The 24,537-nt window shown below is 36.2% G+C and overlaps 1 protein-coding gene across 1 annotated transcript in view; it reads left to right on the forward strand.

Annotated features, from left to right (window-relative positions):
- The first annotated feature begins 196 nt into the window (after positions 1-196).
- LOC140244603 (UV radiation resistance-associated gene protein-like) overlaps positions 197-24,537 on the forward strand; it is a 28,936-nt gene continuing 4,595 nt past the window's right edge. The window contains exons 1-10 of the mRNA XM_072324225.1: positions 197-333; positions 6,254-6,374; positions 8,147-8,181; positions 9,186-9,249; positions 11,640-11,737; positions 13,548-13,634; positions 14,373-14,464; positions 17,257-17,362; positions 22,819-22,945; positions 23,976-24,060. Of these exons, the coding sequence (XP_072180326.1) occupies positions 271-333; positions 6,254-6,374; positions 8,147-8,181; positions 9,186-9,249; positions 11,640-11,737; positions 13,548-13,634; positions 14,373-14,464; positions 17,257-17,362; positions 22,819-22,945; positions 23,976-24,060 (878 nt within the window). The 5' untranslated portion in view covers positions 197-270. The remainder of the gene's footprint in view (positions 334-6,253; positions 6,375-8,146; positions 8,182-9,185; positions 9,250-11,639; positions 11,738-13,547; positions 13,635-14,372; positions 14,465-17,256; positions 17,363-22,818; positions 22,946-23,975; positions 24,061-24,537) is intronic.

A 24,537-nucleotide genomic window follows, 5' to 3' on the forward strand; every position in this document is an offset into this window, starting at 1 on the left:
GTCACAAAATAATACATAAATCTTAATATTATACGCAACACAACTCCACCTCCCGTTGATTTTGTATACAAATGTGTAGGCCTACATGTTATAATGATGTCGAGCGAGGGATATCGGATGGTGTGCACGCACGACACGGGTACAAGTACCCGGTTTAAGACGTAAATCATATCATCGCTCAGCATATGCAGGAAGACACCCATCGAAAATGAGTGAATAAACTGATCTTGTGTTGTGTCTTCACCCAGAATATCTAGATCGTCTGAGTACATGGCAATGTCTTCAGCTGAAACAAGTAGGCGCTTCCGGCATATAGGCCTCATTTCACAGCAGGTACGTACTGACAACAGCTCAGCTTGTTTTCAGTATCACGTAGGCCTATGTATTACTGTCACTTGAGTCTGAAATGGAATGGAACCGAGTCGAGTGTGTGTAGGAGACAAGACATGATAATCGTCTCTAACTGTAGTGTTAGACTGCTGCAGCTAACACTAACAGTTGTTAGAATTCTAGACATTTGATGCGGTGTAAAAGATGAATAACAGTAATCAGTCAGTATGTGAAAGCTCAGTGATGTTTTTGTTAAGGCCAAGGTGACTTGTTGAATGATATTGAACTTGAACTGAGAAGGTCATTTCCCAGAGTGGCATTAAATTTGGGCGCTAGTGGATGCTATTTACTTTCGCACCTTGTTTGTCAAATGATCTCCAAACATGCACAAACTCACCCATGTTATTCAATTCAGTATTACAAACCTAAAATACATTGTACTTGCATCTGAGTCTCCAAAGTCGAATAAATGTTAAGTTTTAACACTTTTGAGTATTTGCAAGTGTCGGAAAATCGTTGGAAAATCTCGATCGCTTGGACAGTAGGGTTACCTACCGGTACGAATAATTTCAGCGCATGCACTGTAATGGTAGATCTAGCGGCACAGCGGCTTTTTCTGTGGTGCCATTGAAGAGCTAAAATTTGTTTTTCTTTTCCTTGGCCAAGTCTTTCTTGCAATAGCGGTTGTAGCTTCAAAGTGTTGAGCGCATGTGCGAGTGTTGTGCTGCCAAGTAATCTTTCTCTTTCTCTTTCTTTTCTATCTTTTTTTCTTTCATTTTCGGGTAGAATCTATATCCCTAAATGTCCTTTTTATCAATCATTTCTTTGTGGGTTTCCTCTTGTCTAACTTTCTAAATTTCTATAATTTAGATATTTAACTGTACTTTCTGCCTAATTAGGTGATCCGAGTATCCTCTCGGATCACCTTCTGTATCTGTACTGATTCTTTATTCTTCTTTCTTTATTTCTTTATTTCTCCGCAAAAGTTGTGCAAGAGTTAGCTCAGAAAGTGCATTGCCTATCAATGTCAAACTTATACCATATATGTATCATGTCGCAAAGACGACAGCGCAAGTAAAATCATAGTGATCAGTCGACCGTGACGTCACTATGACGTCATTATATGAAAACACATTTTCATGCATATCTCATAAATGGAATGGAATTTTTTAATGTAAATTACGTCACATATATTTCAAGTCAAGCGGGTTCTACTCATTTTCTCAAAAATTCATATTTATCTTAAAACGCGCGCGTACGCGCGCGTTGAAATATTTGTATGCTCAAATCGAGCTCAAAATTTTTTTGCACACGTTTCAGATCATTTGGAGCATTTTTTTAAAAATTGAAAAAATTGGACGGACGCGTACGCGCGCGCACATATTCGCACGCACAGCTAGTATGCAATAGAAATTTTCAGTTTTTTTACACGGATGGGATGTCCAAAATGTCAAGGAATATTTCTACCAAGTTTCAAGTCGATCCGACTCAATATGACGTCATACGGGCCCGTCAAACTCAAAATTCCGCGCGTGCGTCAATGGGGATACACAGTGCAACTATGCCAAACAACCGCCAATTTTAAATCGGATTTTACTCGTCAGGATGGACGGTGACCCCCCATTTTCTTGACATATTCTGAAAGCTGATGAGTTGTACATGTTATTTCATGGGTTGGCTATGCTTACAAAATGATTAAAAGATATCAAATTTCTTAATAAAGTCAAAAAAGTAAATTTTCAAAATGACGTCATCAAATTCCAAGTTTACTCGAGCGTATCTCACTTATCCTTTGCCATTTTTCACCCAAATTTCAATATGTTGTAGCTTATGAAATGTTCTTTCATAAATGTTAAAACACAATTTTGATTTAATGACGGCATCACCTCGTAAAAATGGATTGAAAGTAACCTTGTCAACTTTGACCAGTTTACGTGTAATCTCTATAGCAGTGCAGTTTTTCTGGAAATGAAAATTGACATTACTATCTTTATCGAGCACTAGCTCACTTATGCTTCGGTGAATTTCTACAAGATTTTGATATGTTGTAGCTGAGACTTTGGGCTATCGTAAGCGTGTCCTTCGTTTTTTCATACGATGTCGGGATCACGTCAAAAAACTTAGTTGAAATTAAAGTTTATCTTCGATGTATTGAAATATTTCTTTCTTTTTGCAACTTTATATGCAATAACTCAAGAAAAACATACCCTATCACCACCATATTTTGCACATGTTTAGTTCATGTCACGAACATTATTTCATAAAATAACAACTACTTGATCAGACGCCATCTTGGGTATGTAAATTAGGGTCAAAGGTCATAAATATTTCATCCTGTATCTTGGTGAATACATGTCCTATCTTTCCCATATTTTGCACACGTAAAGACCATGTTACAAGGATAATTTCACAAAATAACTACTTCTTGCTCAGATGCCATCTTGTCTATGCAAAGTTGGGTCAAAGGTCATATGTACTTCTTTCTTTATCTTCGTTATGACGTGGTATCTCTATGGGAGGGAATTTTTTTAAATGTGAAAATTGACATGATTGTCTTTATCGAGCACTAGCTCACTTACCCTTCGGTGAATTTCTCCTCGATTTTAATATGTTGTAGCTGAGACTGTGCGCTATCGAATGTGTGCCTTCCATTCTTCATACAATGTCGGAATCATGTTAAAAAACTTGGTTGAAATTAAAGCTTATCTTCGATGTATTGAGATATTTCTATGTTTCTGCAACTTTCTTTGCAATAACTCAAGAAAAACAGCCCCTATCACTCCAATATTTTGCACATGTTTAGTTCATGTCACGTACATTATTTCATAAAATAACAACTACTTGATCGGACAACATCTTGGGTATGTAAATTAGGGTCAAAGGTCACAAATGTTTCATCCTGTATCTTGGTGAATACATGTCTTATCTTTCCCATATTTTGCACACGCAAAGATCATGTTACAAGAATCATTTCACAAAATAACCACTTTTTGCTCAGATGCCATCTAGGTTGTGCAAAGTGGGGTCAAAGGTCATATGTACTTGTTGTTGTGTCTTCGTTATAGTGTATACAGATTTGGTACCAAAGATAGCAGATATGACTCCCTTTTCTAAATGAGAATCCAAACATCACACGGCCAATGTCTCTGACCACAGATGAAACCTGCATGGTCATGCCTATTGCGATCAGGACTTGAATCATTGATTAAAAAAAAAGATCGGATCACCTTAATTTGTCAGTGATGACAAATTACAATCTCTAGTTGTTCTTTGTTTCCTTTATGGGTTGTTTTCCCCCTCCAATTATAAGGGTATATCCTTTCCATCCTCTCAAGTATCTTTTTCTGGCTTATGTATCCTCCTAATGAATCCTTTTCTTTATTTCCTTTTCAATCTGTGTAATTTTTCTTTCATTCATATTCATCTTTGCTTTCATCCAGTTTTGATTCTTTTCTCAGTTATACCTAGTGCCGGAAGTTTTGTTTTCAATCTATATTTTTCTCTTTGCATTCCTCTTTTCTTTTCAAACATATCCATCTCTCCCTTGCTTTCCTTTGATATAATGCAAGTTTCTCTTCATTATTTCCTTCTATTTTCAGTGAACTTTCTATTTCGTTTAATTTTTTCTAGGTTTTTTGTTATCTTTTCTGTCCTTTCCCTTTCTCCCTTTATATTCTTTTATCCTTGCATGTTTTTTTTTTATGCAGTCTTTTTTGTGTAGAAATCCTTCACAAGTGGCTACCTGCTTTAAAGGGACTGTACAGTACTGATTGAGTTCGGGATTCAGGTTTATAACATTCCTAAGTGAGATAATGAGAAACAACATATGAAATATGAAAAAGCATAATTTTAAGAAGGATTCAACGTTTATTTGATGAAAATTGGTTTTCAAATGGCTGAGATATCCAAAAAAGTGATAATAATTAAAGGCGACAGGCCACGCCTTTTATTAGGATCTCTTTGTTTCACCTTGTTTTTGGATATCTCGGCCATTTCAAAACTGATTTTCATCAAATAAACTTTTGATACCCCTTAGAATTGCATGCTCTTTGACATCTCATAGAGTGGTTTCTGAATATATCGCAAAAATGTTAAAAGCTAAATCCTCACCTCAACCAGAACTATACACACCCTTTAATGATGCTAGTTCAAAAGATTCAGCCTGTTTCTTTGACTTTGAGCAATGTTTCACAGACAAATCTTGCTCCATGAGATAACTCAAACACTCTTGTTTATTTCATTCTTTAAATATCATGACAATCTTATTTTACTCAATCTCGCAATGGCTGATAATTCCATGAGTGTACACTATAATGAATATCAAATGCAAAGTGTGCTGCATGAATCCAGAACAGGATCAAAATCTCATATTTTGACAATTTTATGTCTGTTATCTTTCAAAAAAAAAAAATGGCAGCATATGTGTCAAAATTTCATGGCAATGCAATACTGCCTGTATGATTTATTCCTGTTGGTGAACACCATTGTCCTCCTTACAATCATTATGACTATGAGACTGTGCGTTCAGCTACAGCTTGTGATATTCTACACATGCCAGATTCTTTCAGACTATCACTCGCGGTTTTATCAATCTGTTTGGTAATTTCTGTCATTTGGTTCTTTTATCTTAAGATTTGTCTATGATAGAGTTTGAGTGAGAAGTATCAAAAGTGTGCACTCTTCTACCACTTTTCACGTACAGGCCTATGTATGATAATTAGAGATTGATCCATGAGGGTGGAACCTGTACAGTTTTGTGAAGTCTTTCTTTGAAATTCTCTTTTCACTGTGCAAGTCTACAGGCTGTTCATTCTGCCATAACCTCAATGGGGCGAGTCTGTACAAATATGCATGCCTCTAGCAAAATTTGTAGTATACTTTTTGGCTATTGAATGTCACATTCGACATGTTGTGATGGCCCTGATAAAACATACAAGTTTGTCCCTCAAATTTAGAATTCAAATTGATAGTTGAATACGTAGGTTAGTAATTTTCAGCAATTTCCAGAGCTGTGGTTTATAGGAATGCTTTCTAGAGCAGGCTAAAACTACATGTAGTTAATGCCTCATGATATAGAGTATTTGTGCAACCCCTGTAGTCATGTGATATATATTTCCCAGTCTTTTTTAAAATAAGATTATTTCATACATCATTTGTACAATGTATCATTATATTAAAACAAAAAAAATACATCTCCTGGTTCATAAACAAAATTGCCAGGTTCAAGTGCTATTAAAGCTATCAGATTTAAAAAAAGAAAAAGAAAAAGAAACATAAAAACTCATTATCTTCAAACCTTTGTAATGAATTATTTTCCTCATTGTATCAATGCAATCACAAGTTGTCATTGATGTTCCCCAATTTGTTTTATATTGATCATTCAACTTGTTTAAAGTGGATGGCTAGTAACTGATCAGTGGGAATCAGTGGGAGTGCTGGGGGATGATTGTTCCAATCTTTGTGGGATTCATTTAAGAGTACATTATATACTTGTTGTGTGAAAATTATTTGCTTCAGAATGGTCTCATATTCAAGTAATGTGCAGTTTAAGGCCCCGTCACTGTACAGGCATGCTAACCTGGAAACATTAAACTGCACATTACTTGAATATGAGACCATTCTGAAGCAAATCATTTTCACACAACAATAGATATATAATGTACTCTTAAATGAATCCCACAAGAATTTGAACAGTCATCCTCCAGCATTCCCACTGATCAGTTACAGCTGTACTAGCCATCCCCTTGAAATAGTCTAGAACATTCCAGTTTCATGTGAGTTTGCTGTAGGTACCTAGATTTTTTTTAATTAAATCACACAACTGAAACCTTTTATATTGACTCCAGTATGCACTTTACATGTACTAGTACCTGGTAATTCGTACAACCTGTCCCTAATTGGTCACAATATGATCTACTTTCAGCGGAGATTGCGCCATTTATGGAGTCTGTCGGCTAGGAATATCACGAGAGACAAATCACAATGGGGCACAGAGTCTCTCATGGAGACATTCTTCACTCTGCACGTTTCCAGAGGCAGTGAAGGTATTTCAAATCCCCTATCTCTCAAGTATTGTAGCATATAATTATGATGTGAGGGAGCTTTCCATATTAAAAATAACAATGTCACCATGTCTTCATGTTGGCAGTACACTTGAACAGAGTAAACCAGTTGACCAAGTGGTACAATTTCTATTTTTCATTCATTTATTTATTTATTTATTTTTTTTTTTTTTTACTGCTGATCCATATAAAATTTATTTAGATGTTTATTTGCAAGTTCATATTTAGCAGTTTTGTGAAAGCATGTTGCAGTTTCATAAAATTTGCTGTAAGGAAATAGAATAAACAGATTTGGGGTTTATATAGCATTTTGAGCAGCACTCTGTGAGTGGGCATCCTGTTACATGTATTTTGAGTCGTTGCTAAGGAAACATATGTTTTTTAAATATTTGATAATGTGTACCAATTAAATCGTAATGAGAACTTTACAAAACATGAACTTTATTTACAATATGACTTGAAGGCAGATGAAAAACAATGAATATAAAGAAAGTGAGGTGAAGAGTTGGTCTGACGGATTAAACTGATTCTTCTCAATTCCATTATTATCTTCCAATGAAATTTACATTGTAGTGGTCAAAGTAGAAAATGTCCCATTATCCATCAGCAACAATCAGAACATCATACATTGTTCGACTAACACTTATGTGAATGTAACATGCTCAGTGCATCATAGAACATCTCTACATTGTACATACATTGTAATGTGACTGCCTCAATATGTCATGGCCATGACGATCTGTTTTAGTTAGCACATCACTCAAATGTCACAGTTTATTTCTCTCATTTTTGTAAGGGTCACAATACAACTGTAGCAACGACTTCATTTGAAATATGCTACAATTTTCATGCTCTTGCCAAATAAAGTTTTACACTAAAATCTAAGAAGTTATTTTAAGTAGAAAGAATGTACAGTATATATTTCATATTGGCATAGAATTTACTCAGAATGAATTCAAACGTAAATCTAAAATCCAGATTAAAAAATGGGGAAGTAAACCATTTGGCAACCTGTCCATTCTTTGAAGCCAGTTTGGAATGGAAAGTACAATATGTACAGTGTATATTCCCCACATGTTTACCAACATCCATACAACAGGTGATCCCTTCAAGTTTAATGTTATTGAGAAGCATACAGCACATACAATTTGTACATTCATCTGTACATTAAGACACTATGGGCATGTTTAAAAATGTACATTTTACACAAGCTTTCATGTGTAGGACATGCCTCTATTAAAGGTAATGTGTACATTGAAGTAAAACCTTGAGAATATTCAAATCCATACACTGTATGTTTGTGATGTGAATGTGTCTGCAAATGACGTGTGTGCATCAGACACCTGTAGTGTACAACTGTACATGTATTATTGTTGTAATATTGTTGATATTATCACTCGCCTGATCGCAGGAATTTCAAAATGATTGCAGTTACTTAAGATTTGTGTTGCCAAAAATGATACAAAGATTTGTGATGCGAATAATAAAAATAAATTTCATATGTTCGTAAAAGGTGAAGCTGTGTCATATGACTTTGAAATTGAAAAGTAGCTGTGATTTACTAATTGAAGGAATTAATTTACAGAGCCAAATGGTACTAAAAATATGCCTCGAAGTGCTCAGGTGTTAGCTTTGTTTTTAACTGAGCAATATCTTTGTAGGGTAAAGTTGTGATTTTCTTCTGGGATTCTATTTGATGACTGTTATTATTTTTTTTTCTGTAATGACTGTTAGATTATTTGATCTCTTTGCAGCATTTTACACCAGTGAAAAGATCCAAGATTCACTTGTAAGTAGTAATTGATTATACTTCAATAGTCTGTGCTTGAATTTAAAAAGGATGAATGTGATATATCTGGAATGGGTGAACAATCTAAAATAGCAATTTTATCAAGTGGCTATTTATTATAGGAGGTGCTTGAAATCAAGAAGATTGAAAAGAATCACAGTGCAAACACATGCACAGAAAAACAAAATATTGATTTTTTTTTGGATTTTTTTTTTTTTGGGTTGGTTGGTTGGTTGGTTGGTTGGTTGGTTTTTATGGGGGGGGGGGGGAGTTTGTAGTCAGCCTCTGCTTGACCTGTAAATCAGAATAGTTGTAACGTTGTTGGAATACCAAGTTTATGTAAGCTACATTGTAAGATTGACATTTCTATGTCATCGATCTTTTATTATAAGGCATAACATTACAAATTGTACCAGTTGCACGTTGACCGTTTGCTATGCTGTACAACAGTTTGTATGATATGACTCGCAGGTTCAAGGCAATAACAACTTTTTTCTCTTGGCAATGTGTGCAAGGCAACTGACAATTTCTTTTGCTGGCAGTGGGTGCACATGGTCATAAATGATCTTCCATGGGACTTTAAATATACTGAGTGATCCTTAGTAGGACAGTCAAACTCATCTTCAATCAGTGCACTTTTACATGTTGAAGACCACTGTGGGGAGAAAGGATTTAAAGATACTGGTATTGTACTCTTTATGGGAGTGTACACAGTTGTGGATGCTACAGTAGCATTGTACTCCACTGACAAGTTTTCTTTTCATGGTGTGCACATCAAATACCTGCAATGTATGAACTGTTCAAATTTGTAGAGTAATGAAGACACTGAAGGGATTAATATTTGTACATTGTATAAAAGATGATTGGTATTGGTTATTTCCATGTACACTGTACACTGATGTACATGTGTATTATGCTTTCTGCTGGCTGTTTGCATACTGGAAACTCTTTATTATTTTACCATGCATTTTTGTTTGTTTTTCCTTGTATTTTTTTTACGACAGAATCCGACTTGGCGAAGCTTTGACCTCTGCCGGTCCTGCCCTGATGTCGACACTTCTAAATCCTGTATCCTTATCATCTGTCATGTCTCTTTGATGCTGCCTAATTTGTTGATTCAATGATTTTTAAAAAAAAAAATCTGAATTTGTCACATGCAATACAATGTAATTGTTTGTTGGCAAATGAAGGTTTTGTCAAAGTTCATCCATTGCTGGCGAGAGTTTATGGTAGTTTGTCCTGAATAAAGAAAAATGACCTGATGTTTAAAATCAGGACAAAGAAAAATGACCTTATGTTTAAAATCAGGACAGAGTACAACATATAGAGCCATAGCATACTGTTGGATGTCTGCCTATGGATACATTGATGTACATTGTATATGGGTCCATGTGGTTATCAAACATCTGAAGAGTGTAGCCAGATAAAAAGAACAGAGCCAATTGCAGAGCTGCCAAATGTTTTATTTTTACAGTTTCCTCATCATCAAAATTGTGAAAATATATATATTTTTTATTTAAAAACAATTTTAATACCAAAATGGAATTTTTGCCTCAGAAATGTGTTTTTTTTGTTTGTTTGTTTGTCTGTTTTTTGATCTGTATAGGTTAACAGCCCTGCATGTACATGTATGTATTGAAGTTGATAGAGCTGATGTACAGTAGGTGTAGTAAGGTTTCAGTATAGTTTTCCAACAAGGAAAACAAGTGCTGTGTATAATACACTGTATGACTCGCCATGACTGTCAATCTTGTATTACAGATTTATAAACACAGTACAATGTTCAGACAGTTGCTCTGCTGTGTGGAATTCACACTTGTGTGTCCTGCAGCATGCAAAGTACAGAGTACAAATGGGTAAAGGTCAGGAAAGTCCAGTGTCCATATTGATTGTTTTCAGCACATTTTGCACAGATTGCTGTGATTGCCCAAAGATGTAGAATTGTGAACACTGAGATATGACGTAGTTAGATTTTTATAGTAGACCTCTGCCAAAAAGCTGGCTGTTGTGTCCTTGTCATGAAGGTGTACTGTAGCAAAGATTGTCTTGTTCATTGTCCATGGTCTGATTTATGAGATAGATAGATTTCTATAGATAGTTTAAGCTGTAATTTTCACAAGGGTTCAATTTTTGCAGATTTCGCAAATCTCTGTTGGACCGCAAATTTATTAACACACAAAAACGTCGCCATGCACTAGGGTAATAGTGCACTCCAATAGGCGTGGTATCAATTTGTGAAAACAACATCTTGCGAAAATATCTGTACATGAAAATAACAGTAAATTGATAGAGATAGATAGATAGATACATAGATAGATAGATAGATAGATAGATAGATAGATAGATAGATAGATAGATAGATAGAGATGGATAGATAGATACACAGTAAATAGATAGATGGATAGATAGATAGATAGATAGATAGATAGATAGATAGATAGATAGAGATGGATAGATAGATACACAGTAAATAGATAGATGGATAGATAGATAGATAGATACATAGATAGATAGATAGATAGATAGATAGATAGATAGATAGATAGATAGATAGAAAGATAGATAGAGATGGATAGATAGATACACAGTAAATAGATAGATGGATAGATAGATAGATAGATAGATAGATAGATAGATAGATAGATAGATAGATAGATAGATAGATAGAGATGGATAGATAGACACACAGTAAATAGATAGATAGATAGATGGTATAGAGAGACTTACTTGTGTAGAGAAGACACCTCTCCATGTTCACAGTGAATTTGCAATTGTAAATGGGTAGAGTAAATCAAATGAGCATATTAGCAGAGACAGTTTTCATGAAGCTCAGATAAGCAGTAAGACAATTTTAAGAAATGTCAAGTTTGACATGTTTCCTCAAAGCAGTGTTATGAGTCAAGGTCAGCTTGGGAATAGGCTGATGATGTCATGGCCTCACAACTTTCTAGTTATTTCCTGTGAAAAGAAAAAAAAAGAAATTCACTGAACTTTCAGATAGATTTAAGAAGGAGAAATTACATTTAAAGATGATAAAGACTCATTGGTGATGAATTTGAAAAGGAACAAGGGTTTTACTGTACTAACTGAGTATTTGATATCAAGAAAACTTTTGAATATCTGTATGTACAAAACAGTGACTCAGAGCTGTGAGGAGATGATATTGCTATTTCAGCATTTTTTTAAAGTACTCATGAGTAATATCACTGTCTTGCTAGAAATTCGTAGATAAAATATTCCAAAACTTCGCAATGGACTTCTGTCTGAGTTTTATGAAAATTTCTACTTATTTGTATATTTGACTATACTCTATCTTTCGTAATATCATACTTGAACATGGAAGTGGATTTTCATAGCTCTGGAAACTGCTGTTGAGACAATAGCCTTGAGATGACTGTGTTGCCTACCATGAATACACATTTGTTGTTGTCCTTAGCAGAGTTTTCCCCCCAAAATAGCATTCTTTGTGAAGGTGTGGGGAGGACAGGATGGGGACAACAAACTCATCATCGAGTGGAAAGTGGACCTCAAGGGGTTGTACTTTGTGGGCAGCAAGGTGAGGAATGGCATCCTTTCATTAACCCTCAGCCAAGGAGGTTCATATTTTTTGCTGGCTTTGGTTTGTCTGTTTGTATGTTTTTCTGTGTGTAACTCGAAAAGTTATCAAACAGAATTGGATGAAATTTTCAGGAAGGTTCAATTCAATTCAATTCACTTTATTGATAATCATAAAAATAGAAATATATACAGTGTAAAGTGTGTCGGGGAGTTCACAAAGAAAGCCAAAGGCTTGAGACAAGTGATCCCCTTTGTAGAGTTGGATACATAAGAATAATACAAATGCAGATTCAGATACATTCAGAGTACTTAACAACAGTTACAGATTGCATAGACAAATAAAATGAAAGAGTCGATAATGATGCAAGGAACACATGATTCAATTTTGATCATGATAATTGGATCACAATCTGGATCCAGGAATTTTGGGGAAATGGGACCATTTTCAGGATACTGTATGTACGTAATATAATATATTTTACATAACTCCACAATGAATAGCCAAGTTAAACTAAGAATGATATCAAAGTGATTCCAAATACTAAGGATATATTTTTATGGTCAAGGAATGAAATAAAAGAAGATGATATGAATTTAAGACTATAATACAGGGTGAAAATCATAGTATGGGTGGAAATGAGCTGCTCGGCAGAGGTCTGGTCTCTCAGTGCTTTTCTAGTTTTCAATGATTTCTAAGTCACAAGCTTGCAGTCTGTTAAAGTCCAGGATGTGGTGACTGTGCAGTGTATTGGTCTGTGTTTCAGCAGCAAAGAAAAAGAGACAAGAAAAAGAAAAAAAAAAGAAAAGGATTGATCAAACATAACTTACCATCTACCCTTTAAAACAGTTCCAATTCACTCATGCAATGATTGGAATTTGCAGAGTTTATTTCTACCACATCTATATATGGGTGAGACATGATGTTCTGTCATTATATAGCTGTTCAAGGTATTTGGTGGTGCATGAGTTAAAAAGTTTTCAGTCATGGAAGGTTCTCATTCCAAATAGTTATTCCAAGTGAAAGCAGTAAAACAAAATTATTGGATCAGTGGAAACTATGAGCATTGACACATTAATGCAAAATGCAAAGAAAATGTTACCATCAGAAAAAAAAAGAACTCTCCCTGGCCTCACATTAAAAGAAGTAGAGAATTTTTCTTTATACCATGAAAGACTGAAACAATTAATGGACTCATTCTCAGTTGTGTCCATGTTAATTTCCTTCCTCTCACTTCCTGTTGTGAACATTGTGGGCTTTATCATGTTGTTTAATGGAGTCCAGCCAATGAAATGCCAGTGACCTACATACACCATATGCTGGCTGCGCCATATTCCCATGTCGTATGTTCTCTTGTTTACCTCCAATTTGTGTATACCAGTTTCACTTTGTACTTCTTATTACATACTAAGCATAATTGTTTGCAACTTCACTGTGTTCTCTACATAGGGAATGGGAAATGAAATGAATGAAATTCAGTCATCCCTTTAAAAGTTATTTTTTCAGGGAGTTGTTGTGCTGTTGTGAGTATTTCGGCAAAAGTTTTGCCAAGATGAGACAAAAACAATAACTTTGATCCTCTGAAACATGCTGCCAGTGTAAGCATTTTTTTTTTTTTTTTTTTTTTGGTGGTGCTGAAGGCAGTATTTTTTTGCAAGTTGCTAATTTTGCATGTATTTAGTCGACTTGTGAAATTCACAAGAATACATGTAAAACACCATGAAATCCACTGTGAATACGTTGCATTGTTTCGACCATATGAGTCTGTGTCTCATTGTGTGTTTCACTTTGTTCCTCCCCCGACTCTCAGATTCACAAGGATGGGGTGAGATACCAGCCGAACTCCATCATATTTGGGATGTTTGATGGCTTCTACAGCTCAGCAGATAATCTTCAGGTTTGTGATTCTAAGACAGCTCTAAAAGGCACTGGAGTATGAAACTGCTGTGGCAGTTTGATTGTATAGAGAAATTACACTCCATGGTCTAATTGACCTTGGTGATGAGTCTAAAATCAGACTGACAAACAGTGGAGGATTCTTGCTATGAGACTAAGATAAGAATGTCACAGAATTTCACAGGATAGACATATTTTCACAAATTACTAGTTATGGTATAGTCACAATGATGGGACTATAAGTCAAAGAATGGTTTAAATGCATAAGTCTTCACAAAAATTGCTTTTTTAAAGTAAATTCAGAAAGCAGAAAATATGTGCTCTGCTTTCGATTTTTCCACAGCTATCGTGATTGGTAAAGTAATGATTTTATGTATAACATACAGACATTTGATATGAATATGTAACATGTCCCATCATGTAACTGGAAGAAGGAGATTTGTTCAAATTTTAATCATGGACAGTCTCGCTTTTCAGTGCATCTTCCTTAGATTATCATAATGTAATGCAAGTTCTTATTCATACAAGAGAGCTTTGAAATCTATCCACGGATACAACCCCCCCCCCCTCCCCCCCTCCTCCAAAAAGAAAAAAGCATAAACCATTCCAATATCTCACTTTCATGCATATATTTTTAGATTGCTCCCCTATGCCGGTAATACGGTGATCACATTGCTTGTTCAGTAGTCCTTCTAGAGTGTTACCACTGATTAATTCTCTCTCAAACTGGTGTTCCCAGGAGTCGACTCGAGGCAAGGCGCGCTTCTGCAGGTCGCTGGAAGTAGAGCAGAATCTGGCAATCCACACTTACAACACTTACTCATTAGCCAGGTGAGTATTTAAACACTCGTATTAAACAAATGAAGGCTTTTTCAGTGCTTCCCATCTTTTTCTCCAGTCTTGGAGGCAATGTATTCCCGACTGCTAGCTTGGCATTTGCTTCTAACAAAAAAGAGGCCTTGCAAATGTAGTTTTAAAACCTTACCTAACTGGATTCACTGCAAGGTCATTTCAATTCATTTGAATTGCATGTGGGATTAGTGATTGTGTAAGTAGATATGGTATACAGTATTTTTTAATGCAGGTGTCTGTTTTTGTCTTTTTTTTGGGGGGGGTGGGAGCTTCCTCTGTCTCTCTAGGTTATGGGGATGGGAGCTATAGGCTTGTCAAATGAGTACATCCTTGGAGTAGAATGTTACAGTGTATAGGTTTTTGTTACAGTTTTCAAACCATGTAGAATCGTCAGGCTCAAAGAGAACAAAACTGAATTCAAAGCTCACAATGACTGCCAAAAACTCAAGTTAGTGAGAAAACTTTTTGGAGTCTTGTATTTTTCTTCTGTACAGACCAGCAATCAGTTTTGGATCAGAATAAAACTGCATTTGTTGGGTTTAATACAACTTTGTATTTGTGTACATTTCAAAGTGCCAAGAAATACTTCTGTGTTAAGAAGTGAATCCAGTTTTCTTGCCATAAAGAAAAAACCCAACAGCAAAAAACCTTCAGACTGTGAGCAATCAATTAAATATGATTTGCTGTCCAGAAGGTCATGCCAAAGAATGAAATGAAAACAAATGCCATTGTTATCTGCTACAGTGGAAGGAGCTGTTTGACGGCACACACAACAAGTGCATGCATGGAACCATACAAGGCCCACCTGTCACAGATTAGCAGGGTCAAAGGTTGCTGTAGCCCTCATGAAAGGAAATATAGTCTTCATGGGAGGGAGACTGGTTGCAATAAAAAGCACGAAGGAAAAGCAACAAGCTCGTCAAGGAAGCTTGCTTTGAATCTACAATAATCATATGCCATCTTTCCTCAATTTGTTGCATGTCTTGAAAAGTAGACAAACAAACAAAAAATCATTGCCCCAGGGGAAATCCTCCTCAAGGAAGGCTACTTTTGCCGTCGGTTGATAAATGTAACTGCCGTGCTGAATTAAAATTACGATTACAGTTATGATTACAGTTACGATAGGAATCATAATCCATACAGAATGATCACCGAAGGCTTTGCGTATTCTGCAGTTTTGAATTTCAGAGTGAGGAAAGGAGTGGATTCTTTCCAAGTGCCCATCAATTTCTCTTGAGCAGTGTGTAGCTCGTGCTTTGACTGCGGTGCAAGCATTTGAGGAATGTGTTTTTTCTGCGCGAGTGGTTGAAATGTCACCATAAGCTGTGCCCCCAAAAACATGATTTTGAGGTCAATCCATTCACTCCACTGTTTTGTTCTGTAATTCTGGAGAATCGTGATGGGAAAACACCTCAGGACTGTCATTATTTGAGTAACAACTGGAATTGCGGTTCAAATCACTGTCTGCGATTCCAGTTGCATACACTCGGCCAAAATGATTCCATTGATACACATCATTAGAATTGTGATTCAAATTACACTTTACACACTCTCGGTACGTGTGAAAGCAGCCTTTGACTCTACACTGTTTGTCTGCCTTGAATGAGCCCATTGAAAGAGGAAAGGTCATGAAGATGCAGTCAGTTTTTATTGGCTGTTTGGTTAGGAGAAACTGAAACTAAATTTGTTTATATTAATGGCAGAAAGGGCCCACAACCGGTTCGAGTTTGACAATGAAATTTATGTCAGTTGTTACTGTGCTTTGTTATAATGATTTAAGAGCATTTGAGCCAGAGAACCAGAAGACAGAAAAAGGGAACTCAGAAAATATGTCTCTCTGTCTGTATGTACGTATGACATGTATGCATGTATGTATGTATGTATGTACGTATGTATGTATGGTATGCATGTACAGATGTATCTGTCTATTCACCGACAAAATTATATATCATAAAAGTTGAATAGAAGAGATTGCAATGCATTACTAGCATCCAAACTTGTAGTGGATGAACAGTACCAAATTGTCTCATAATGGGTTATTAGGGGTTTCAGATAATAACTTCATAGTAACATCATGACTCTACTCTAGGGCCCGAATTCACGAAGGTGGTACAAATGAAACCATGGTTTAAACCGTGGACAAAAACCATGGAGCGCCAAGTGTCGCACGGAATATTTCGTTGCGAAATTGGTCTTTTCGTCGACAAAATGACCGTTTCGTTAACGAAATTATCACTTCATGGACGAAATGTTCATTTAGTTACAAAATGTTCATTTTGTTACAAAATAATCATTTCATCGACGAAATGACTGATTTCGTAATGAAATATTCCGTGCGACACTTGGCGCTCCATGATTTTTGTCCATGTTTAAACCATGGTTTCATTTGTACCACCTTCGTGAATTCGGGCCCTTGTGTTGCTTTAGTTATGGAAGCACGATTCCCTTTGGGACTGCATGTAGGGATGCATTCTCCTAGGATACCATGCTCAGATGATGGCATGGTGTCTATGATATCATGTATGTAGAGTTGTATGGGGTGCCCAAATTTTTAAGGCTAGCACAATCAATCTTTTTGGATGCTAATAATGCATTACATATCTCTTCTTTTCATCTTTTGTGTACTGGAACCAACACATGGACTAAAATCCTCATAACTGGTATGTTTATTTGTTATACTGTACATGAGAATTTGTTATATGTTGTAATTTGAAAGTTGTGTAAATGAAAGTCTGCATCTATTCAAATGAAACCTATCTTCTCGTTGCCAGGCTTCACACCACACAACGTGCAATAAGGCAGACTGAAGTCACCGTCAGCAAAGTGAGAGCGTCCATCATCCAGAAACTCGGCGACACCAGCAATAAGACCACTTTGGTGAGTGATGCTGGTCGAGGCTGCTGCAGCTCAGACTCTGCTTCAACTGCCGTATTAACTCTGGTTTGTTTTAAAGGGATGGTACAGTTTTGGTTTTGATAGGGATTCAGGTTTTGATATTTTGCGAGATAGTTAAAAACCACTTATATGAAATATGAAAAAGCCTACAATTCTAAGAAAGATTTAAATTTTATTGGATGAAAATCGTTTTTGAAATGGCTGAGATATCCCAAAACAAAGAGGTCGTAATGAAAGGTGGGCCCCACCTTTTATTAGGACCCCTTTGTTTTACTTCGTTTTTTGATATCTCAACCATTTCAAATCAAAATTTCATCAAATAAACTTTGAATTTCTCAATTAGATTGCATGGTCATTCATATTTCATATAAGTGGTTTCTAATCATCTCTCAAAGTGTTAAAACCTGAATCCTTATCTCAACCAAAAACTATACTATCCCATTACGATTTTTTGTTTGTTTGTTTTTCACAGATGTACTGTATGTATCCGCCATATATTTAGCAAGTCAAATTTTAAGTGAATTGGGACTTCATGACAATTTTACAAGTGGTTAAATTTGCTGCCGTGGAATGTACAGTAATGAATGGAGAAATGAACATGTGAATGTCAGAATTCATCTTTACATGTGTTGTTAAATTTGCGAAAAGCACCTGACTCACAAAATATGTGAAAATAAAAACCCTGCAAAACATATGGCATATATATTCAGTAGTCAGCTCAGGGGCAAATCTTTTTGGTAGATTGTCTCTGTAATAAGAATTTAAACATAGTTGCCATACCCTGCAGCAACCATAGTTGCCATACCCTGCAGCAACTGTCAAATTTTGCTCTAAAATCGGATTGTGTGCATGTTAAAAAATGTGTGAAACAGTGCTTTGGTAACACAATTTTTTCAGCTGTGTGACACAAAAAAGTGAAAAATTTAGCCAAAGAGGTATTTTCAGAGTTGATGGTATTGCACTCTGAGTACCGTTCTGATTGTGGTAGCTGCATAATGTTGTACATCAATTACAAATCAGGCCAGATCATTATCCATCAATTTTCCATGTGAGAGTGCATTGCCTGTGGCTTATTGGGAAATACTACTGCCAGAGCATAATTGACCATCGTGCATGTAACATTCTACATACCCTCTACAGGATGAGGAGGGCGCTTCAGGCATAAAAGTTGGGTACTCTGACCAAAACATTTTTACACCTTTAATCTCAAAGCACTTCAAAACAACTTATTATCCAGCGTCGCAAATTGTGTCAGGTCAGCCAGACCAGGTTTTTGGTAGACCCTTTCGATATATTGCAAGCAAAATTCAAATGGTGGAAGATCAGTTTTGATCCCTTTTGAAAACATTGCCTTCCCTCCAAAAGCTGTTGCATGCCATGCCAATGGAGGGAAAGTGACATATGAGATGGTGGGAGGTTTTATAATCTAGTGTAATCAGGGCCTTCAACTGGTTTGGTTGTGTGATAGTTAGTATGTTTTTTCCTTTTCTTCATCAAAAGCAAGAAAATGTGTTTGTCAAAATAGAGGCACATAAATCTTTTCCTAAAGTTGATAAAGCATGCTAAAGGAGATCTTCCATTTTTTTTTTTTGAGTGAAACTATGGTTGATTTTCCTTTTCATTAGTGAAAACATGGTTTTTGCCATTGAAATATATATATATTTTTTGACCTGTTGAAAATGAGTCGCGAGTATACTCGGACAGGTGTCTATGGGAAATGCGTGTTGTAGCAAAATCAGTCCGTCCTCAACTGGTTAATGTGTCTACTATCTTCATGTTTGTTAGATTGGTAGCCCTGTATTATGTTGTCAGTTGACTATCAAAAGGTTATTCATGTTATGCATTGTTTATTTGTTCAACGCATTGTGCTTGTCAATAAATGATATGACTTGTAAGGTTACACATCACTGCATTTGGCATGACATATGACAAACTACAAACTAATTGCAAAAAAACAAAACAACACAAAACTGCACAACTTAACAGAAACTGGAGCTCAATTCATTAATTGAAACAAAATGTGAAAATGATATACACTGTATATTTGAACTGCTGACAAAATGAATAGGTTCTCTCTCAGAAGGGAGTAAAAAAAAAAAAAAAAAAACATGATTGAAGAAATTATACTGTTCTCATGGCATTTGCCACCCAAAGTGAAAGTTTTGTCATATCACTGGTACAACTTATTTTGTGTTATGGTTTCTTATCAATGTTAACAGGAAAGAAGTAGAAAAAAATGAAGCTGTCTGTCAATAAATAGAAAGTAAAACAAATTTCTAGCCAAGTTGGCTCTGCAGTTTTAGTTTGTTGCAAGAAGTGATAACGACCAATTTGGTGTACATACATGTAGCAGCAAAGAGAGTGCCAAAGAAATCAGCACAAACAAGCAAACTTTGTATCATGTGATAGGCTTGTTTGTTTTTCTTTCTCTCTGTTTTTTTTTTCTCTTCAGCAGTTTCTTTCTGTACTACCATGCATTGTCACCTTTTCATGCTTATATAGTGCATGAAATCCATGATTGAAAGAAACTTCTTAACTTGTCATATCTTGAATTGTCCTTTATCACAGCGTTAATTTTTCCCCTACTGAAAAATGGTGTCTGTCCATTGTCAGAAGATGCTATGTATGCTTTAAGTGCCCTTGAGTAATGAAACTGTCTGGGTAATTGTAGCCCTGAGCATAACTTTTGATACTCAATGCCACTAGCGTAGTGTCTCACTACTTGTCCTTTTATACCTCAATCAGTGCAGTGGACACTATTACAAAGACAACTGGAGGCTGATGATTCATGGCAAAATGTTATCATACAAATGTATTTTATAATACATTGGATTATTACTCCTTGTTGTCCCCGCCGAACGAGTTCGAGCAGGGGACTATGAAACGGGCTCCGTACGTGTGTGTGTCCGTCCGTCCGTCCGTCCGTCCGTCCGTGTGTCCGTCCGTGTGTGCGTCCGTGTGTGATCAAAATCTTCAGTTTGCTACTTCTCTGTCATTTATGAGCCAATTTTGATTCTGTTTGCTTTATATGATAGCACTACATGGGAGCTTTGAAACTTCTACACAGAATTTCAGTCGTGACCTTTGACCTTGACCTTTGACCTATATTGTACATTTTGCTACAAAATGCTACTCCTTCGCCATTTCTAACCCGATTTCGATTCCGTTTGCTTTATGTGATGGCACTAGGTGAGGGCTTCAAAACTTCTACACAGAATTTTGACCTTTGACTTCTTTGACCTTTGACCTTGATTTTTGACCTGTATTGTACATTTGGCTACAAAATGCTACTCCTTCGCCATTTCTAACCCGAATTCGATTCCGTTTGCTTTATGTGATGGCACTAGGTGAGGGCTTCAAAACTTCTACACAGAATTTTGACCTTTGACTTCTTTGACCTTTGACCTTTGACCTTGATTTTTTTGACCTATATTGTACATTTTGCTACAAAATGCTACTCCTTCGCCATTTCGAACCCGATTTCGATTCCGTTTGCTTTATGTGATGGCACTAGGTGAGGGCTTCAACACTTCTACACAGAATTTTGACCTTTGACTTCTTTGACCTTTGACCTTGATTTTTTGACCTGTATTGTACATTTTGCTACAAAATGCTACTCCTTCGCCATTTCTAACCCGATTTCGATTCCGTTTGCTTTATGTGATGGCACTAGGTGAGGGCTTCAACACTTCTACACAGAATTTTGACCTTTGACTTCTTTGACCTTTGACCTTGATTTTTTGACCTGTATTGTACATTTTGTTACAAAATGCTACTTCCGGCGGGGACATATATTACGCACCGCGTAATTTCTACTTTTCCTTGTGGAGTTTTGTGAGCCAGGTTGAGATCATCCTGCACAAAGCTATTGCAACCTGCCATGTATTGAGATAATGTACACCTCTGTAAAGAATAAATCAGGGTCTCATGAATGTCTCATGAATGGACCAAAGTGTTCTGGCCCGATCAGCAAATGGACCGTGATATGTGCCTTACTAAGTTGCACACTTGAACCCCGTGTTATGAAGAGTTGTGATTGATTTGAATCAATCATAAGTCCCAAGTCACTCACAACATTTCAAATCTGTCTTTTTCAAAAATTACTGTTGATACTTGTACCAATTGCAACTTTTTTTATCTGAATTGATTACAAATCTGCCAAAAGTTGCAATTGACTCTAAATCATTTGCAGGAAATAAAAAAAAAAAAGAAGAATCAATAGCCAAATTTAGGTTGCCATGGAATTTGTTATATAGTCAGTCGTTCTTGACATTATTATGAATATGGCAGGGCTCCACACTAACTTTTATTTTTGGTGGCCCAAAGGCAAACATCCGACCTTTTTTTGTGGCCCGATCAGGCCACCAAATTCTTAATTTCTGAAATTTTGGTGGCCCGACGTGCGTTTTTGGTGGCTCTGGGCCACCGGGCCACCGTTAGTGTCGAGCCCTAAATATGGTATCATGCCATCAAGGAGATGCACTTGTAATGACTCCTTATGATGAAAGCAATTTCAAGGTAGCTGGGAATTTAGTTTGGTAAGATTACAAAGATACCAAATTTAGGTATACATTTTGCATCAGTGTTTTGAAATTGATACTAATTCATCTGGATTGATCGTACACTGTAATTTGAGTTTAATCTTTCTATCGAGACAGATATTTCCGATCAATAACAGATTCCTAGGGACGTGTAGATTTCGTTGTGCCTTGAGCATTTATAATCATTAGATGGATTTGGCACCTTATAAATCCATATATTATTGTTATCATTATTGTCATTATTATTGTTATTATTGTTATTATTGTTATTACCTCAGCCAAGGGAGGAGGTTATGTTTTCATTGGCGTTGGTTGGTTGGTTTGTTTGTTTGTTTGTTTGTCCATGTGCAAAATACATGTAACTCTGAAAAGTTTTGAATGGATTTAAGTGAAACTTACAAGGAAGACTGAGAATGACACAAGGAACAGATGACCAAATTTGGTAGTGACCCGAGAATTTCTATGGATTTTATGAAGCATTTTCAATATTTTGGCAGATAAGGTCAATGAACTTGGGAGTTCAAGCTGTGCATTTTTTAGGGTTTGCATATGCACACTAAAGTGCGCACTCTAGTTTCTGCTAGGGCGAGGCGAGGTGGGTCTCGCAACTGGAATTGATGATGTAACAAAAGGCTTCTATATTGGGAAGTCGGGCGATTTCAGCATGCATACGTATGGGCAGAAATCACTGATCTCTATGGAAGAACAAGATTAGTGGTGAAAATGAGTTGCTTGGTGGAGATCTGCACTCTCAGAGTGCTTCTGTAGTTATGATTACAGTATCATTACAATGGCCAGTTTTGTAAGACTGGTTCCAGGGTACAGCAAGTAGTGGTGTGTGGTACAGTGTATGTCACTTTCTCACTCTCACCTGTCCATCATTCTCTGCCTTGGCAGTGCTCTCAGAAGGAAGCCCTGGAGCTGAGGTTGGCCCTCCTGCGGGAAGAGGAGGAGATGCAGCGGAAGAAGCTGGAGAAAGAGAGGGCGGAGTCACAGCGGAAGAGACAAGGCATAGATGAGCAGAGTAAGCATCATTCTCTAGCGAGGAATGGAGGCTAGGGCCCCGTTTTATCAAAAGATAAAATCGATTTTAAATTTTCTTACCACACAGGCTTCCATAGACTTACAGTTGAAATCAACTATATAATCAATTTTATCTCTTCATAAAACAGGACACAGATATTGTAAAAGTGGAAATTTTTGTGATGGTGAAATCTTTGCGCATTTCGCGAAACCAGAAAATAGCGCGAAAAGAAACTAGCGTGAAAATAAGAATATTTTTGCTTGCCATATGTTCCAATAGTTAGTATCTTGATTCTGCAGAATTAAAAACATGTGAAACTCATCTTACCCGGCTGAGCGTGAAAAATTAGTTGCGCGAAAATGACCACTTTTACAGTATGCTTGTGTCTTGAGGAGATGGAGTATATAGTAGAAGACATCACTGAAAGTTTGAGGAAGATCGGACAATCCGTTCAATATCTAGGAATTTTTTTAAAGTTTTGGTGCAGCCATTGCTGGATGAGAAGACTACAACACTTTGTGATGCCACGTACAGACAATGACCTGAAGAAAATATGAACATATTTCAACATATTTTAACTCTACAGTTTCTTTATTTCTGCATTTTTTCATGAAAATCATACATAATGGCACAAGTACAGTGTATTTTGAACAAAAATGTACATAATAATTTCACAGTATGATATCCACAATAATCCATAAGATATTTCAACAAATACAATATAATCAAAGAAATAAGCCGTGCACTTAATTGCAGTTGTAGAGGGATTAAAAAAAAAAATGCAGGAGTCTTCCATCTTAAGCACATGCATGATAGTGATGGCAGCCATAGAAAGAAAAAAAAAGACAAAATGAACATACACTAACCCTACTCTTCTAGCAGATTGAAAGAGCACTTGAATTACCTCTTTCAGAAAGGCGGAGAAATGATAGTTTTAATTATCCTGAATGTATATGTCAATGACAAGTTGAGGGAATAAGAATTTTTCATTAATAAAAGAAAAAAATAATAATCAATTTATTTCTTACAGAGGAAGAGACAAGAGTGAGGTGGGAAAGACTTCAAACCAACAGAACTGAACTGGATGAAGTGAGGAGGCTTGTAGGAGAACAAAAGTGAGAAAAAGAAAAAGATTCATGTGTCAGATTCATTTTGTTCACGCATTCATGAAATAACACATTTGGCGTAGATTTTTTTTTTTGTGTGTGGGTATGTGTTAGCAGTACATAAAATCAAGTTTGCTATATCTGATGTTGAGGATTGTGAAAAATCACTAGGAGCAGTTGTAGAAGAAACAGTAGCAGTAATACATGTTTTATAGTAGTGGTAGTGGTAGTAGTAATAGCTGTAGTAGTAATTATAGTTGTAATGATAGTAGTAGTTAAATTTGTTATAGATATTGCCAGTAGTAGTAGTAGTAGTAGTAGTAGTAGTAGTAGTAGTAGTAGTAGTAGTAGTAGTAGTAATACAACTGTAGTAGTAGTAGTAGTAGTAGTAGTAGTAGTAGTAGTAGTAGTAGTAGTAGTAGTAGTAGTATAGTAGTAGGAGTAGCAGTAATAGTAGTAATAGTATACCACTAAGTAGTATACTAC

The sequence above is a fragment of the Diadema setosum genome, chromosome 21 (genome assembly GCF_964275005.1).
Source record: "Diadema setosum chromosome 21, eeDiaSeto1, whole genome shotgun sequence".
Lineage (NCBI taxonomy): Eukaryota > Metazoa > Echinodermata > Echinoidea > Diadematoida > Diadematidae > Diadema > Diadema setosum.